Source organism: Perca fluviatilis, chromosome 2, assembly GCF_010015445.1.
Source record: "Perca fluviatilis chromosome 2, GENO_Pfluv_1.0, whole genome shotgun sequence".
NCBI lineage: Eukaryota > Metazoa > Chordata > Actinopteri > Perciformes > Percidae > Perca > Perca fluviatilis.
In genome coordinates, this window is record NC_053113.1 from 26,986,584 (window position 1) to 27,003,802 (window position 17,219).

The window sequence follows — 17,219 nt, forward strand, 5'->3', positions numbered from 1 at the left end:
CGTGGCTGTGAAATCCGGCACCCACTAAGATGTTTAAATTCTAACAGAATCTTTTCTGCTCACAGGTTTATGTGAACATGTCTGTCTGTCACCTGTTACCATGGTTACCAACTTTACCTTATAAGTGGGGGAGCCTGAAGTTGTTTCAGCCAATGAGACTTAGCCCAGATTTTCTTTTGAATTTCCCAGGTCGCACTGCTGCACCTGTCTCGGCTGTTGCAGTGATGGTCCAACCTTGAAATCTGAGGGAAAGAAAGACCAGAAGAAAGGAATCTATTGAAAATATCCATTCTCAATAACTCCTCTGTGCCACAAGCTCTTGCCATGGCCAAGAAAAGTGTTTCTCAGACAAGTCGTGTCCTGTGACGGCTCTACACAACACATTTGAGATCTGCTTCTCCTTTGTTACCTCAACGGACCAAGATGATGCTTTGGCTGCTGCTAGTTCTCTCCATTTGGGTGGGATCTTATCAAGCTGACTCTGCCCAGTCCGAACGGCGGGTTGTAGCACACATACCTGGAGACATCATCATTGGAGCGTTGTTCTCCGTCCATCATCAGCCTCCTGCTGACAAGGTAATTGTGTGTTTTTGCGTTTGTGTATATCTGCAGGATGATTTGTGTGTTCCCCCCAGGAACCTGTAGCCCCCCACTGACATTTAAGGTTTTTTTCCATTTCGTTATGGATAATTGCAAACAGGAAAAACTCTTGAACATGGCAGTCATGTAAATATAAAACCAATATTAGTCCAACAGTAAAGCACCCATGTGTTACAAGCCTAAAAATGTGTCTTACTGTTCCTCCAGTCTGCTAAACAAATTGAAATGTGTCTGAATAATTATGACACCATTAGTAACTGTGACAACATTCAACAACATTATTATCTAAATGCCAGTTCAATTTGACTTGATTTGATTTTTTTTCTTCCACCCTGTCTGCACAGGTACATGAGCGCAAGTGTGGTGCGGTGCGAGAGCAGTATGGTATCCAGAGGGTGGAGGCCATGATGCACACACTGGACCGCATCAACGCTGACCCTCACATCCTTCCCAACATCTCCCTGGGCTGTGAGATCCGGGACTCCTGTTGGCACTCGGCTGTGGCTCTGGAGCAGAGCATCGAATTCATACGGGATTCACTAGTCTCTTCTGATGACGCAGAGGAGTGGGGTGGAGGAGGCTCCTGGGGAGGGGGAGGAGGGGGAGGAGGGGGAGGAGGAGGAGGAGGAGGAGGAGGAGGAGGAGCGACGATGAAGTGTGCAGACCCCTCTGCCACTCCAATGCGGGGGAAGAAACCCATTGTCGGTTTAATTGGACCAGGGTCAAGCTCAGTGGCCATTCAGGTCCAGAACCTTCTACAGCTGTTCAACATACCACAGATTGCCTACTCCGCCACCAGTATGGACCTCAGCGATAAGGTGAGACCATGTACCTGTAGACAGATGTTTGTCATTGAAGTTGTACAGATGTAGGCTTGTGAATATTAGAGAGAGAATGTATCACTGCTGCTTTAATGGAACTTTAATTTGATTATGTAGAATTACACAGTACTTGTTCTACTATGCTCCTGAATAACTCTTCTTGTCATTGATTTTATTTCCATTGTTTCAGAGCCTTTATAAGTATTTTATGCGGGTGGTGCCTTCAGATGCCCAACAAGCAAGAGCTATGGTGGACATTGTCAAGAGATACAACTGGAGCTACGTGTCTGCTATACACACTGAAGGTACAACGACCCACACACACTGTCTCTGGCTTTTAAACTCCTCTTCCAAGTTCAGACATGCACACACAGACTCTTGCCTTTTCCATTTTCTTGTTCTCTCCTCCTCTCTCTAACTGCCTCTTTATGCTACATTCGTGACTCCTCATTACATTCATTTACATGGATCTTATTCAGAGTGACTTAAAATAAATTGAACAGTAGTCCAAATGGAAAGTCATTGATTGCTTTCAAATGTTCAATTGTGAAGACATTTTGTTATGCTTCACAAAAAGGAACTTTTGTGATGATGGTGTCAAATGCGATTGACCTCAAAGTATAATTAATCTTCTCAAAATGTATGCATGTATGCATCAATGATGAATGACAACTGATAAACATATGGAGACATGGAGGATTGTGTGCCATAGACCGAAAAAAACAAACAAATTCAAAGTGAAAGGCAAACTAAGGTTGTGCCGATGGACGATATCATCGACGATATCATCGTCCATCGTGATGGCTGGCCCACATCACGATGGAGAGCCATCATCGTGATGCCACGCCCCCCCACCCTGTCAAACACACTAATCTTAGTCGTGGGCGCTGGACGGGAAATTGACAAGTGCGTCGGTCTTAAACTAGCAAAGACACTAAGACAAGACATAGGGCTCCTTAAGTGGAAGCTACTTTTCCCCCCTTTACGTGCAACCTATTTGTGAAAAAGACCATCGCTTTGAGCAGACTGGATTGGCGTTTACTGTTTTTTTTTTTTTTTTCTCTCTCTCTCTCTCTCTCTCTCTCTCTCTCTCTCTCTCTCTCTTTCTCTCTCCCTGTCAGTTGTAGCTTGCTCTACCTTCTAGTAACGTTGGACACAGTGGTCTCGAGTGAGAGAGAAAAAAGAGTAGAGGTCGACCGATATGGGTTTTCGATGGCCGATATATGCTGCCGATTATTTTTGGCTGATATTTGCTTGTTTTTAACCTCTATTTGAAAGATAAAATTTAACACTAATAAGTACTTAAGATACACAAAATTTCTCAACAAAAACATTTATTGAACACTTGAACACCAATCTGCACTTGTATACTTACATTAAACATATATAATGTAAAAACATATATTGTATAAATAAACAAAACGGGTAAGAAGAAAGAAAGAAAATAAATTTAACTTTGTCAAATAAACTTTTCAATTAAAAGATAAAGTTTAGTGCACTTAGCAGCATTTATCAAACAGCTGAGAACAATAAAATAAATTGACCATTTTAATAATAGTAGTGCTGACACACAGTAGCAACCAGCAGCATTTCTTTGTTTTGGTGTTGGCTGGGTGAAGCGCTGCCATAAGGGGGTGGTTTTCTTTTCAGCCATCAGACTTAATGACTAAAAAAGGGGGAAAATACAAGGTTAAGTTAGTATTTTTGTATAGTATCTTCTTCAAGTCATTTTATAGATAGGTATAGATATAAATCTAACATTTGTTTTATAAATCAGCTAATAATTCAGTGCATTGTAAGTGATACAAGGCTAAAAAGTTTCTATCATCTTCCCAAAAACTGTCCTGAAACATGTATTTTTGGTTTGTTTTGTTTGTTGACAGACAAAGCCAAATGGGCAAAACCTAATTAAGGGGGGAAAACAACTTTAGGCCATATGGTCAAAATTAAATGATTTAATAATAATGTAATAACTATAACTTATAACAATAACGTATTTCACTAGTAAATTGCTGTTGAACGACAAAAACAACCACCCTGGCAAAAGGGTATTTTACAACAACTTTGAATGCACCGCGACGCACCGTCTGTGTTGTTCTTCAGACAAATAGCTAAACAACGGCTGCAGCACACTGCTTAACATACTGCTGTTGGATCCTATACAGTGAAATAAATCACACTTTACACCGTTTAGCTGTCAGCATTTTAATCGTGTTTAATCCATCTGCTAGCTAATGGTAGGCTAACGTTAGCTGCTGACGAGTGTAATGTTAACTAGCGTCACATGCTGCAATGTTTCTGTTATTCTAACATTCGTTTTCGGAGCATCAGAGAGCAACGCAGGCATATCAGTGGCGCCGAAATGAGGTACAGAAATCCGCGTTGCTATTCGGTCCGGTAGATACGGGTCGTTAAGGCACAGGTGCCATATTAGCACCGGGTCTACTCTGTACCAACCCTAGCAACGCTAGCAAAGCAAAGCCAGTCCTTCACTAGGTGGTCTCTTTTAACTACAACTTCTTTCTCTGCATTGAGTTGACAACCCTCTCAAATATAGACACATAAACAGAACAAATAATAAAAGTCTCAGATCCACTGTCTGTGATTGCGAAATTCTAGCTTAATTATTGTGACATGACAGCATGACACGACAGCTATCAATATCCAAAGTAGCCGAACGTCATGTCGCCTGTTCATGTTTTTTCTCTAAGTTGGCAGTAACATGTCATACGTTTTTCATTAAATATATACGACTTATAAGAATTTAATCCTTACCGTTTTCTCCGAGGAATTGCTCCTTCCTTAGGCACTGGATGAGGTCTGCTCACTCTGCTGGTAATTGACTCTAGGGGCAGCATGCGTCGAACACGTTCTCCACAACAACAACAACACCAGGCTGCCCGCAGATGCGCCTGCCTATTAATCGGCTTGATATTGGCTGATGCCGATTATGTAAAAAAAGCCCAAAAATCGTCCGACCTCCGATCGGTCGACCTCTAAAAAAGAGTTAATGTGGAACGCGATCACACTTTCCTTTCTCCCCTCATTGGAGTAAGTTTGTCGACACTACTCTGTGCGTGAATCAATAAGTAAGTCTGAGGTCCTGTAGGTACGGGACGATGTTATGCAGGATTTATGAATGTACATTAGCAACAGTAGGCTAATTCACGAGGCTCATTTTATGTGTGAGCTAATATTGCGCATCTGTTCATGTGCGCTGCAAGAGTTATGTTTCTGTTTATTGAATGCGTTATTCAGTGCAAACATAACCAAGAATGTAGTTTAAACTCAGTAATGATGGTATATTAGGTTATTACTGTTGCTCTGTTGAAGGCAAACGTTGCACTGTACTGTCGTTACGCAGCTCACGGACATCTGATTGACTTTACTGCACCGTACTTAAGTGAAAGTAGGTCACGTTGTAAAACCTACCAGCAGGACACAATTTACAGAGGGCATTTACATGTATGTCTAATCGTTTCTATGTTAACTCTTGGCCCATAGTAGTAGAAAAAAATATTTATGTAAAGAGATTTGAGCTAGCGCCCCCCCCCTCCCGGCCCCGACGACGATATCATCGTCCATCACAATGTTTTACTGTAAACATGGTCAACTGCCAATTTAGGGGACATCGCCCAACCCTAAGGCAAACATGATTGAATTTTATTTATTTGATATAGGCATGGCGATGTACTGAATAAACTCACTTGCTGAGTTGAGTCAGTTGGTTTACTGGTGGGAGATAGTGTGACAGCTACAGGAATGGAGGACAATGCAGTAACTGTGACTGTATGTGTCCACTGAGAGAAGGCTTGTTGAACCTGGACCTGTGGGATAAAGCGCAATACACACACACACACACACACACACACACACACACACACACACACACACACACACACACACACACACACACACACACACACACACACACACGGACCCTGGATCCCGGCCTCAGGCATTGCCTGAGGGCATTACAACAGCATTTGAATTTAGGTATGAAGGGAAAGTGTGTGTGTTAATGGTGTTCATGCATGTACACCGTTAAAACGGGTGTGTTGTGTGTATGAGATTGTTTGTTATTGTGTGTCGGTAATGCAGTGGAGGAGGAGTTCATTTTTTTGTATTTGTAGACCTTGGTGTGACACACACACACACACACACGTGTGTAAAGGCATTTGTCTTTAAAAGAGTGCTTGTGGTTGTGTGTGCAAATGTGTGTATTTGTCAGAAAAGTATTGGTCTTTGTATTTCGTCAGACAAAAGCGGGTTTGACCTTGGAACTGGTCCTCAAGGTTGAATGCTGCCTTCTGAAACACGGAGAGAGGGAGGGTGGCAGCGTCAAGACGGAATGCCGGATGGAAAAGAGAGAGTGAGAGATAAGGAAGAGAGGCAAGGGAGAGGGAGGACATTGGAGTAAAGAAGGGAGAAGGGGTAGAGGGAGGGGAGGGCAGTGAGGAAGACGCAGGAGGAAAGGAGGAAATGAAGGGTTAAATGGGGAAAGCAATGATAATGGTGCCAGAAAACCATTGTGTGTGTGTGTGTGTGTTTTTTTTTTTTTTTTTTTTTTTTTTTTTTTTTTTTGTGTGTGTTTTTGGGGGGGTGTGTTGAGATGTGTTTTATGTGAAGGAAATGACATGCATCTGGAAGGAGATGATAGAAACAGATATGCAAGAAACTGAATAATACATGTAATATCAGCACGGTAATTACGTTGATGTAATGACATAATATAATTGGAGATGGGAATACAGTGAGTATTACTTTCTCATTGGGCGATAGTATGTAATCATACATGCAGGGTTTGTACAGGTGCTTGAAATCCTTAAAAATGCTTGAATTTTGATGTTGTGTTTTCAAGGTTTGAAAAGTGCTTGAGTTTGGGATAAAATGCTTGAAAATGCTTGAAATTGTAACCGTATTTCTTTCAAAACAAATACCTAACTTACTGAATAGTTTGTTTATTAAATGGAGAGATAAAATGTTGGAGAGCCTAAAATTAAACCTGCTCGCTGTGTGACTGCGGGTCTTGGCGTGGCCATAGTGGGATTCGTAATATCGCTGCCGGAAGGTTGTCGTTTCAATGAATGTTGGCTGGAAGATGAAAAATACTAATTATGGATTAAACAGGGACAAACCCTACGAGTTGCCTCTTGTAAAGTCTGCAAAAAAGACGTGCAGCTTTTCCCAATGGGCGAGTCTGCGCTCTTGAGTCACATTAAGTAAGTTTAGAAGAATTCGCAGGCTAAGTGACTGAGAGTACTTGGTGTGATAATGTAATTTTAGTAGTGCATGTCCGTCATAGCACGTTCATTTGTGGAATATGCAGTGAACATAGCCAGTAACATCACAGTAACTGTAACTTTAAACTACCCGCAAATTAGCCCGGTGCATAACAATCATTGATTGCTGAACAGAAATCATGTCCTAAAAGTAGCCTACTGTAAGGTTGAGGATGGCCTTATGCAATATTTACACTGCTCTATTCCAGTAGATAAATGTCTATTTGTTTCAATTAATATAGGCTATTTATCAGGCAGGTGCATGTGCACTATCAGAGTCTTCTGGGTTAAAATGGAATTACAGGTTGTTGTTGTTGCACTGTCTCAGATTTTGTTCAAACCTTGTCTATATCAAGAATGTGTCCCAAAACCAAGGCCTGTACAATATTTCTGTTCAAATCCTATGTCTTCATATTTTTAGCCCTTGAAATTACTAAAGTTTTACAGCCTGCAAATCACATTATCTGGGAAGCAATATTTGGACATTAATTCATAGGCAGCCCAAACTTTGTAGGTTGGAAGACAAACCTGTCAATATGACTGAACCATTACAAGTTTGTACAGCATGCCCTAGATTTGGAAAAAAAATGTGTGAAAGGACATTAAGGGTAGCATAAACTTTGAGCAAAATCTAAGAGGGTGCACCACCTTTTTTTCCTGGATTTTGACACACAATGACCCAGCTGCATGTCATTTGGCCCAGATCCTCCCACTCAGTGCTCCTCTCCATAGCTGTCTTACTGTATGTTATGTTAATTAAACTTTAATATTAATTTATACAATTGCAATGCCTTGATTTTAGTCAAGTTAGTACACAGTCATAGCCATAAATGCAATGGTACTAATAATTGGCATAATTTCTTTCGGTGTTTCGGTTTTCGGTCTTGGTTTCCTCTTTTTCGGTTTTCGTTTTCGGCCAAGAATTTTCATTTCGGTGCATCCCTAATATATATATATATATATATATATATATATATATATATATATATATATATATATATATATATGCTTAAACAGACAGAGGAGAAGTTGTGAAGTCTAACCGTTCCTAGAATTAAGTCTTTGTAGAGCACCTTGGGGAGACCAGCCTGTAGCTGAAGGTGCTCAACTGCTGTACTCTGCGCTGTGAAGGGAAGGGAGGTTGTTCTTTGTCAGCATTCTTCTTTAATCCTCTCCCATTATTGCTCATATATATGCACTTGACTGTATAGATAAAATGTGTGCATATTCTGTACAATATTGATCACCGTCTGTTGTCAGTCGATCATAAAACAAACCATTAGTAATTCGCACCCATGGTTGCAATTGGGTTTCAGTGTTCATTTAGTATTCCTCTGAAGAGAATCATTATCATCCTCCACTGTTTCACTCTTTCTCTGACTCCCTCTCATTCCCCTCTGTTGCTCAATTCAGCTCAATGGGTTTTATTGACATGAAATCTGACATGAGTCACCCAAGCACGCTCCAACAGAAATGGATCACTCTCAATAAATCAAGACGTCAACCTTCTCTTCTTCTTTACTCTTGCGCCCTTGTTGTCTTTCTCACGTTCTCTCAGATCATTCTCCTATTTGTCTTTATTGACTCCTCTCCCCTCCTCTGTTTTCTCTTTCTTTTTCCACTGTCTCTCTCTCTCTCCCTCACTCTCTGTGTGTGTAGCATGATCTGCCCTGTTCCTATTTAACTGCCATGGCCTTCACAGGATTGAGGAAGATGAAACTGGGATGGGTTTGGTAGGGCAGTGTAGAGAAAGGTATAATGAAGGGGGAAGAGGAGAATGACTGACTGAAGATGCTCACGTTTTTACCGTTGTCTCTGGCACTGTTGCCTAAGGGTAAACATACAAAGTGGGTCATGGGCCAGTTTCTGGTGGGTCCCCATATAACGAGCTATTCTGTGTTTTAATGAGCCTGGGTCACAGGATTACATCTACTCAAATTGGCTCAGGCTCAGATTGCAAAACTCATGTTCTGGGAATCCATTTAATGGCTTCAGTTAAGAAAGATGGTTTGCCATTCCTCTTGCTATCCACAATATCTAAGAGGGAGTATTAAATAGAAATTTCCTATCACAGATAACAGTCAGGGAAAAAATGTCTATATATATGTGATATGTATGTGCAGGGCAATTGTTTATTATACCAGGCATGTAATTGCCTGTACTTGTACAGGAAAATTAGCACATGCCTGCATCAATGCAAATAGTGTGCACTTATGTGTACATGTTTGTGTGTTTGTTTGTTTCTCTGTACGTGTACGTATTTACAAGAATGGTTTCTGGGCAGATAAATTGTATATTTCTAGATCCAGAGTTTGCTTGATAGAATCAGAGTTGGTTAAGGTTATAAAACTGCTGTTATGCGTCCTGTCCAGTGTTCGAATTATCTTTTTGTCTTTAATGGGGTCTCTCTATCTCATAAAAAAATGTTGGCACACCCCGCACATAGCCTAACAAGGCTATACAATTAAATAACCTAGGCGCGAGTGGCGCTTTTGCGCAGTATATGCGCACAGCAGAGATGTTCACAAGTCTTTTTTGGAAGTCCAAGTCGAGTCTCCAGTCTTTGAGCTCAAGTCCAAGTCCAGTCTCAAGTCTCTGGCCATCTGATCTGTCCCATAAATCTTGAATTCAAAGCATGTCCAGACATTACAGCATTAACATCAGTTGTGGGATAACTTTATGGGGTCTACTTAACACATCCCTCTAGCTCACGGACCTGGTGAAATATTAATATAAGTCTGTCACATCATATGGATACAACTATAAAGATACAATGTGCCTGTTCCCAGCATTAGCACAACACTTTGCGATGGTTAGCTTGTTACCTGTGATGATATATGCTAAATATAAGTATCTTTCACTCAAAAAAATGTCTAATGTCGAAGTGGAAATCAAGAGAATAGTGGCAGCGCCACACCATTTACAGAACAACATGCATCTCAGCGTCAGTCCAAATTACGCACGATAAGCAGTTTGAACTCACTGATGTAATGCCAGTTATTTTCTAAGTGTTAGTAGGCTCAGTGGAACTGAGTCCAGCGCGAGGGAGACCTGACTCAGAGGAGGAGAGGTTAGTGAGGCCAGAGTCTCCACGGCAGGGGACACTGCCCACGGATCCGCTGCGCCACGCATGGATGAAATAATGAAATAGTAAGCAGAACTACAGTAACAGAAATATGTGCAGAATTAAGACCCAGTGTTTGGTGGACCGGTACACCTTGTATACTTAATAGCCTACAAGTCATTCACGGGATCAATTACGCATCACATGAGTTTGCCCACCCGACACAGCGTTTGTTCCTGGGGAGATGGATCCGTGCGTCATGGATGTCTGAGGCTCAGCAACTACTAACTATGAAGATACAATCTGCCTGTTCCCAGCATTAGCACAGCACTTTGCGATGGTTAGCTTGTTACATATGAGGATATATGCTAAATCTAACGTTTCTTTTACATTAGTGTGTGACCGACCTATTTAGGTGCGTTTTGAGATGCCTGATGAAGTTCTACGTTGTTGATCCGGCAGCATTTATCTTGGTGCCACATAGTACCTTGCATGTAGCTGTTGGCTTACTTCCACTGTTTACAAAGTTATTGAAAACAAAACTAATGACAAAAGGCACAACTCTGGGAGGACTTGGTATTTTCTGATTCTAAATCTGCAACTATTTTTTGTTTTTTTGGTGGTAAAACCGAAACTTGTCAGGGCCGAAAATGAATTCGGCGCAGGTGACCTTTTTTTCGGTGGCATAACTGACAGTGATATTTATATGTATTGGTATTTACCTCAAAAGCACATTAAGCTAAAAGCAAGGTCACTTCTTCGGACTTGCGAGTGCTGTGAAATCGATATGCGGTTTGCTCACGTAGCCTGTTGGTGTGGTGGTGAAGTGCAGTGCAGTCATGCTGCGTTCATGAACGTAGGGTAGGCTCAGGTCTACATCCGTAGTAGCCTGTATTTTAATTTAATGTCTTTAATGGTAAGAGATCGCACAGGGATGGATGATAAGCGTTGATTAAGATTAAATTACAATGCCACATATGGCAGACACCTTCAGATATGAGAGACCCCCTCAGATTTTTTACTTTGGTGCTTTCATGGGAGCCAGTCCTCACTCTATGGGAGCTCGGCTCCCTCTGGCTCCCACGTAATTTGAACACTGGTCCTGTCTGTAGGCTGGGGCTAATTCATGTGCAAAAAAAGGGATAACCGGCATGCACATATCATCGGAAATTCATCAAAATATAGCCAACCGCTATTTTTTATGACTACAAGTCTAAACGTCCAAATGGCTAGTGACCCCTTTAGGTCTGTGAGTTTGTTCTCACCTAATAACACTCAATTAGTGGTTTGAACTGAGCTACTAACTGGCATTAGAGGCATGCAGGATGACTCACAGAGCTAGAAAGGAAAAAGAAAATATTGTACAGAGATACATTTGTTAGAATAAAGTAATTTTTAATTGCCACTGGAAACTCTAAGAGCTTATATAAAGCTTCAGTGAAGCTGTTCATGTCTTACCAGACTAAATTAGTGCAGTCTAAATATTTGCTTGCCATCTGCAAGCTACAGAATAGATTTGCATCACTGAACTGATTTTATGATCTATTTTTTATTTGTAACTATTCTGATAATCGATAAATAGTCTTTTTTTTTTTTTTTTTTTAGATCAAACGATTAAATGCTTCATCAAGAAAATAATTGGCTGATTAATCAATAATAAAAATAATTGTCAATTGCAGCCCTAATTTTAAGTGACAACATTACAAGGTATACCATGTCTGTCACTAACTTTATAATTACTTAATAATAGCTCAATAATGTAGACTGATACTTAATCAAACACAATACGTTATACAGATGAGTCTGTGCATATCTGTGTGCTCATGCATGCTGTTATGTATTTGTGTGTATGTGTGTTCTATTAGCCATGTAATTCTGTAACCTTGTTTTACTCTGTGTGAGTGTCTGGCACAGGGTATTGCTGTATTTGACATTCAGCTGCACATTGTTGTAGCATTCCAGATATGATATGGCAGGGCTCGACTAAGGCTTGTCTGCTTGTCCGGGACAAGTGGATTTTTTTGTAGGGCAAGTGGAAGAGCGTTAAAACTCAAACAAAATAAAATGCCATATTACTTCACGTTATATGCCACTCATTACGTCTATGTTACTGATTTGAAACAAAAACATTTTTTTCCCACAATCCGGGGCAGCGGACCCAGCTGCAGCAGGTCAGTGGGCCGCTAACGTTAGACCCAGCCCGCTGTTCAGCTCATTCTCTGTAAGCGATGCAGCATGAAAGCATGGCGAGCCCAAGGGGGTAAGCTTCGCTTCAGAACTCGAACCTCCTATGGTGCCATTTTGATGCTACCTAGCCATCACCTCCCGTTAGCATTCCACTGACTAGCATTCATTTTGACGTCACTTGACTTGATAACTTTACATCTGAAGTGTTTAAAGACTCTATTTGTCCATTGTTTATTCCTAAAGAAACAGGACAATGTATAAAAGGCTCCATTACCTTGTATCTCACATTATGGCTCCGTAGCAGACGGTTTTGAAAAAATAGGCTAACGATTGTGTCACATAGTAGAGGAATTACTGTATAGTACAGGATAAGCTTGCAGGCAGTTTCGACTTACATGAGCTATTTAAGTTTAATTACTAATGTTAACTAGCATTTTAGTTAGCAATAATGAGCCTGTGCCCATGTTATCTCCTTACATATACCTACACTCTCCGTCTCTGTGAGATTGGGAATGATTGACCTTTCTCTTGGCACAGCTACCAGAAGACTTACAACTTTCAGACACGTTGCTCACGTCACATTTACGTTGTCTCTCTCAGTTGGAGGCTGCGCAGTAAAGCTGGCCATCACTGGAAAAGTGCTTCTAATAGCCTTCACTGGTCTCCGTCCAGAGCAACAGGGTCTATTGGTCCATTATATACTGTCTATGGGTGAGCCAGCCGGTGTTAGTTGGCTAACGTTAGCTTGCTAACTCCGCCTTACCGTTACCCCCTTGCCACATCGTTCACAGAAAATGAGCTGAATACAGATGTCACTTGTGGCGATAGCAATATGCTTTGTGTGGATGAAGCATGAAGTTAATTTGACTCATTTAGCGGCCGGCTCTCTGCCTTGTAACGTTACTACTCTGCTGCTCGTTTGTCTGTCAGTTATTGTCAGCTCTGCGACTTGCTGGATTAAATATCAGCTAATAATCAACTGTAAAGTAGCTACACCTTTTGAAGAATCCCTTGGTAAATCAGCCTCTGCTGGGTAGAAAGTGAAATTGTATTAAAAAAAATAAATAAAAAAAAAGTTAACCCCAACATTTAGTGGCAAAATCCATTGTTATGTCTACAAAATCATTTTAGATATAGTATAAGTTCAAGTCACCACTACCTCTGGTCAAAATATTGACTTAGTGTTTCAATATATTGACTCAGTATCTCAGAATATAAAATAAGAATCTCAAAGTAATGAGAAAATGTAAAATATTGACTTAGAATCTCAATATATTGGCGTAGTATCTCAATATATTGACTTATCTCAAAATTTTGACTTATAATCTCAATATATTGGCTTAGTATCGCAATGTATTGACTTAATATCTCAAAATATTGGCTCAGTATAGCAATATATTGACTTAGTAACTCAGAATATTGACTAAGAATCTCAAAGCAATGAGAACATTTAAAATATTGACTTACAATCTCAATATATTGACTCAAAATCTCAAAGTATCTCAATATATTGACTTAGTAACTTAGAATATTGACTAGGAATCTGAAAGTAATAAGAAACTTTAAAATATTCACTTAGAATCTCAGTAACTTGCAGAATCTCAATAACTTAGTATCTCAATATATTGACTTAATGTCTCAATATTGACTTAGTATCTCAATATATTGACTCAACATCACAAAGTATCTCAATATATTGACTTAGTAACTCAGAATATTGACTAGGAATCTGAAAGTAATGAAAAACTTTAAAATATTGACCTAGAATCTCAGTATATTAACTTCTGCACACCGGCGTGCAAAGTATAACTTTGTATTATGGAGTCTGGAGATCCTTTTTTCTTGTTGAATGGAAAATCTATTATTGGGACACGTTTGTTTCTATTGTTTCAACTGAATTTTATTAATGTTGATAGAGTTTGGATGCTTTCAATGGTTTGTTCGAATTCTGCATTAGCAAAACACAAAGAAATGTATAACATGATACATCTTTACCCGGACAAGTGACTTTTGGTCATGGACAAGTGAAATGTAAATGTAAGTGCCTCAAAAAGTTAATGTCAAGCCCTGATATGGGGTGGTGGGGGCTTTGGTGAGGATCGAGGAGAACTTAAAGACAACAAGAAAGGGAGAGTGATCAAGACGAATAGGATACAAGGGCAGGAGGATGCCCTTTACTTAATAATGTTTAAATTTTTTTGCATGTTGTTTTTCTCTGCGTAAAGCTGTGACTGGAGGGAATGAGGGTTGAAAAGGGGAAACGGACAAGGAAGGGAAAGAGGGGAAAGGGAGGGAACATGTCATTGCATGTAATAGACCTGATAAGAGGTAGTAATTGAGAAGGATTGAGAAAGGGGGAGAGGGAAGGGATGGAAACGATGGGGGAAAAGACACAGAAGCACCAGAAGCACCCGTGTCTGTATCTTAAATTTCACTGCTTGATTTGCTGCTAGGGAAAGCTGGCATAGAAGAAGCAAGTAACTAGAGGAGGAGGAGCTCCAGGGAGAGCAAGCAAAAGACCATTCAGCTTTGCATTTGATTGCATGATGGAATAACCAGACGAGGAAGAGAGATTAAAGAATATGAGGGTAGATGGGCACACATGGGGGAAGCACACAGCGAGGAAGGACTTTTGTCCTTTTTAATCTTTAATGTTTCTCTGAAAATGTTTCTTTAAGCTGTTTTTGTTCTTTTTTGTTTATCATTGAAATGGTAAATTTAGATATCGGTATTAAAGAGACACAGCTTTGTAGAGGAGACCAGTAAGAGGTAAAATGGACAAAAGCACTAATTGGTAAAGGGGTATAAAGAAAACAGAGTGTGACCACATGTGAGGTAAATGTACTGTATGTGAGGTGTTTGCTCCAAAATGTGATGGTCACAGTGGAGGATACACAGGAGATAATGGCTACTAGTTGTGTGTAGGTGAACTGTGAGTGGATGAAAGTCATGATTTAAGGCAATAGAGAGTAGGTGGGCAAGGTGAATTGAAGTAAGCAGGAAATGCAGGTACAATGCTGAACTAAACTTAAAGAACTGGAAAGGGGAGTGTAAGATTTTGTGTTCATTTTCATTTATGTGTATTGTATTTATTCACAGTCCACGTCAACATTTGATGATTAGTGACATAGATGACCTAGTTTAAAGGGGTTATAGAATGCAAAACCGATTTTAGGCAAGGCAGCTTTATTTGTATAGCACATTTCAGCAACAGGGCAATTCAAAGTGCTTTACATAAAACATTAAAGAGCAGTTAGAAAATGATTAAAAACAAATTAAAACATTAAAAGACAAGAATAAAATTGATAGTGCAGTATAAGAATTTAAAGAACTGAGAGATAAAATACGCAAATAAAAGTTACAGTGCAGTATAAGAAATTAAACATTAAAGAGCAGTTATCGAGTGTCATACAGTGTCATCAATGCAACTTCAGTATAACAAATGAACAGTTATTTAAAGAAAGGCAACATCAAAAAGATAGGTCTTTAGCTTTGATTTGAAAGAACAGAGTTGCTGCGGACCTGCAGTTTTCTGGGAGTTTGTTCCAGATATGTGGAGCATAAAAACTGAATGCTGCTTCCCCCTGTTTAGTTCTGACTCTGGGGACAACAAGTAGACCTGTCCCAGATGACCTGAGAGGTCTGGGTGGGTCATAGTGTAACAGCAGATCAGAAATGTATTTTGGCCCTAAACCGTTTAGTGATTTATAAACCTTGTCAAAATCCCATTAACGCCCCTTTCCTCTGCAAATCTCACAATTTGAAACTGCTGCTGAAAACGGGAAAATCTCAACAAAGCTAAAAGTTGACGTCAACTTCCCAACTCCTAGCCTTTGTCACGCCCCAACATTTGCATAGGCTACACCACTGACCTGAGGTCAGCTTAGTCTTCTGAATCTAGCTAGGTCACGCAGATCTCCAGAGGTCCGCTATTTAATTACTAAATTCACTTCTGAGACTTTTTTATGCGAGAAATCAACCATGTAGAGGTCAAACATGGGCCGTTTTACGAAAGTTACAATTTTGTCCGACTGTGTGTCGCAGTTCAGCAGGAGCTCAGCAGGCTAACGTGACAGCGGCCAGTGCTGCCTCGCCACCCGGTGTGTCCTCATTCATAGACCCCGGCTCGCTGTGAGCTAAATGGATCTCCGTCACGACCAGAAGCCCGCGGTGCTCCATACCCGCGCAAAGTCACCGTTTCTGGGTTACTGGATTACTAAATGCCGAGGCCCTGACGGAGCTCCAGGGCCTGCAGCTAGCCGTGATCTTTACCCATAGGATTGAAGGGACACCAGCAGCTAACAAAACCCCTCCTATTTACAAAAATGCATTCAATTTAAATCTGACACAAACGTTAGCTTTGTAAGACCTTATGGTAGCTGTTATATAAGTGACGTGATAAAATTCAAACTGTAAATATATTATAGTTATGCCGAAAGTATAACTAGCTAGCTAGCCTTGATCTTTAGCTACCCATAGGATTGAATGGACAGTAGCAGCTAACGAAACCCCTCCTATTCACAAAAATGCATTACATTTAAATCTGACACAAGCGTTAGCTTTGTAAGACCTTAGGGTAGCTGTTATATAAGTGGTGTGACGAAATTCAAACTGTAAATATAGTTATGCCGGCAGCCGGACAGCTCCGCGGAGCCCCGAGCCCCGGTTGTCCAGTAGCTAACCCAGAAATGGTGACTTTCTCCTGGGTATAGAGCGCAGCAGGCTGCAGCTGTCTCGTCAGACTGTGTGGACCTCCTGAAATCCGACACGTCTTACCAAATTTGCAATTAGCCATACATTTTTGTAAAACGGCCCATATTTGAGCTTTATATAGTTGATTTCTCGCATAAAAAAGTCTCAGAAGTGAATTTAGTAACAAAACATTGCAGTGTCTGAAATATGAGACCTGCTGTCGAGTCTCCAATGTGTTTCTATGTAGTTCGCTCAAACCAGTCAGCGCGCAGCTCATCTAAATATTCATGTTCATACCATATTTGGAAGAAAAGCTCTTGTTACAAATAGGGCCATATTCACAGGGGGGTTATGGGCCCATAAAATAGCATTTGGGCAATTTTCAGCCCAACCAATGTTACATACATACCCTATTAGGAGACCTTAAGGAACAGTGTGAAATACCCTATATAATCTTTCTATCACCCCTTTAATGCTTGCCATATGAGGTCAGTATTTGTCAAATTAAGCGACAAATAGGTCTGCGAGTAGTGAGGAAGAGAGGACAGACTTGACTTCTATCGTTTGGTTGTA

General features: G+C 40.4%; 1 protein-coding gene across 5 annotated transcripts in view; it reads left to right on the plus strand.

Annotated features, from left to right (window-relative positions):
* Positions 1 to 17,219, plus strand: part of grm5b (glutamate receptor, metabotropic 5b) — a 93,893-nt gene that overhangs the window by 6,758 nt on the left and 69,916 nt on the right. For 4 of the 5 annotated variants that reach the window (XM_039826185.1, XM_039826166.1, XM_039826176.1 and 1 more), the window contains 3 exons: positions 190 to 576; positions 945 to 1,418; positions 1,612 to 1,726. In XM_039826185.1, the coding sequence (XP_039682119.1) occupies positions 424 to 576; positions 945 to 1,418; positions 1,612 to 1,726 (742 nt within the window). In that variant the 5' untranslated portion in view covers positions 190 to 423. Of the gene's footprint in view, positions 1 to 189; positions 577 to 944; positions 1,419 to 1,611; positions 1,727 to 17,219 lie in introns of those variants that run through there. The other variant, XM_039826197.1, reaches the window with a different exon arrangement.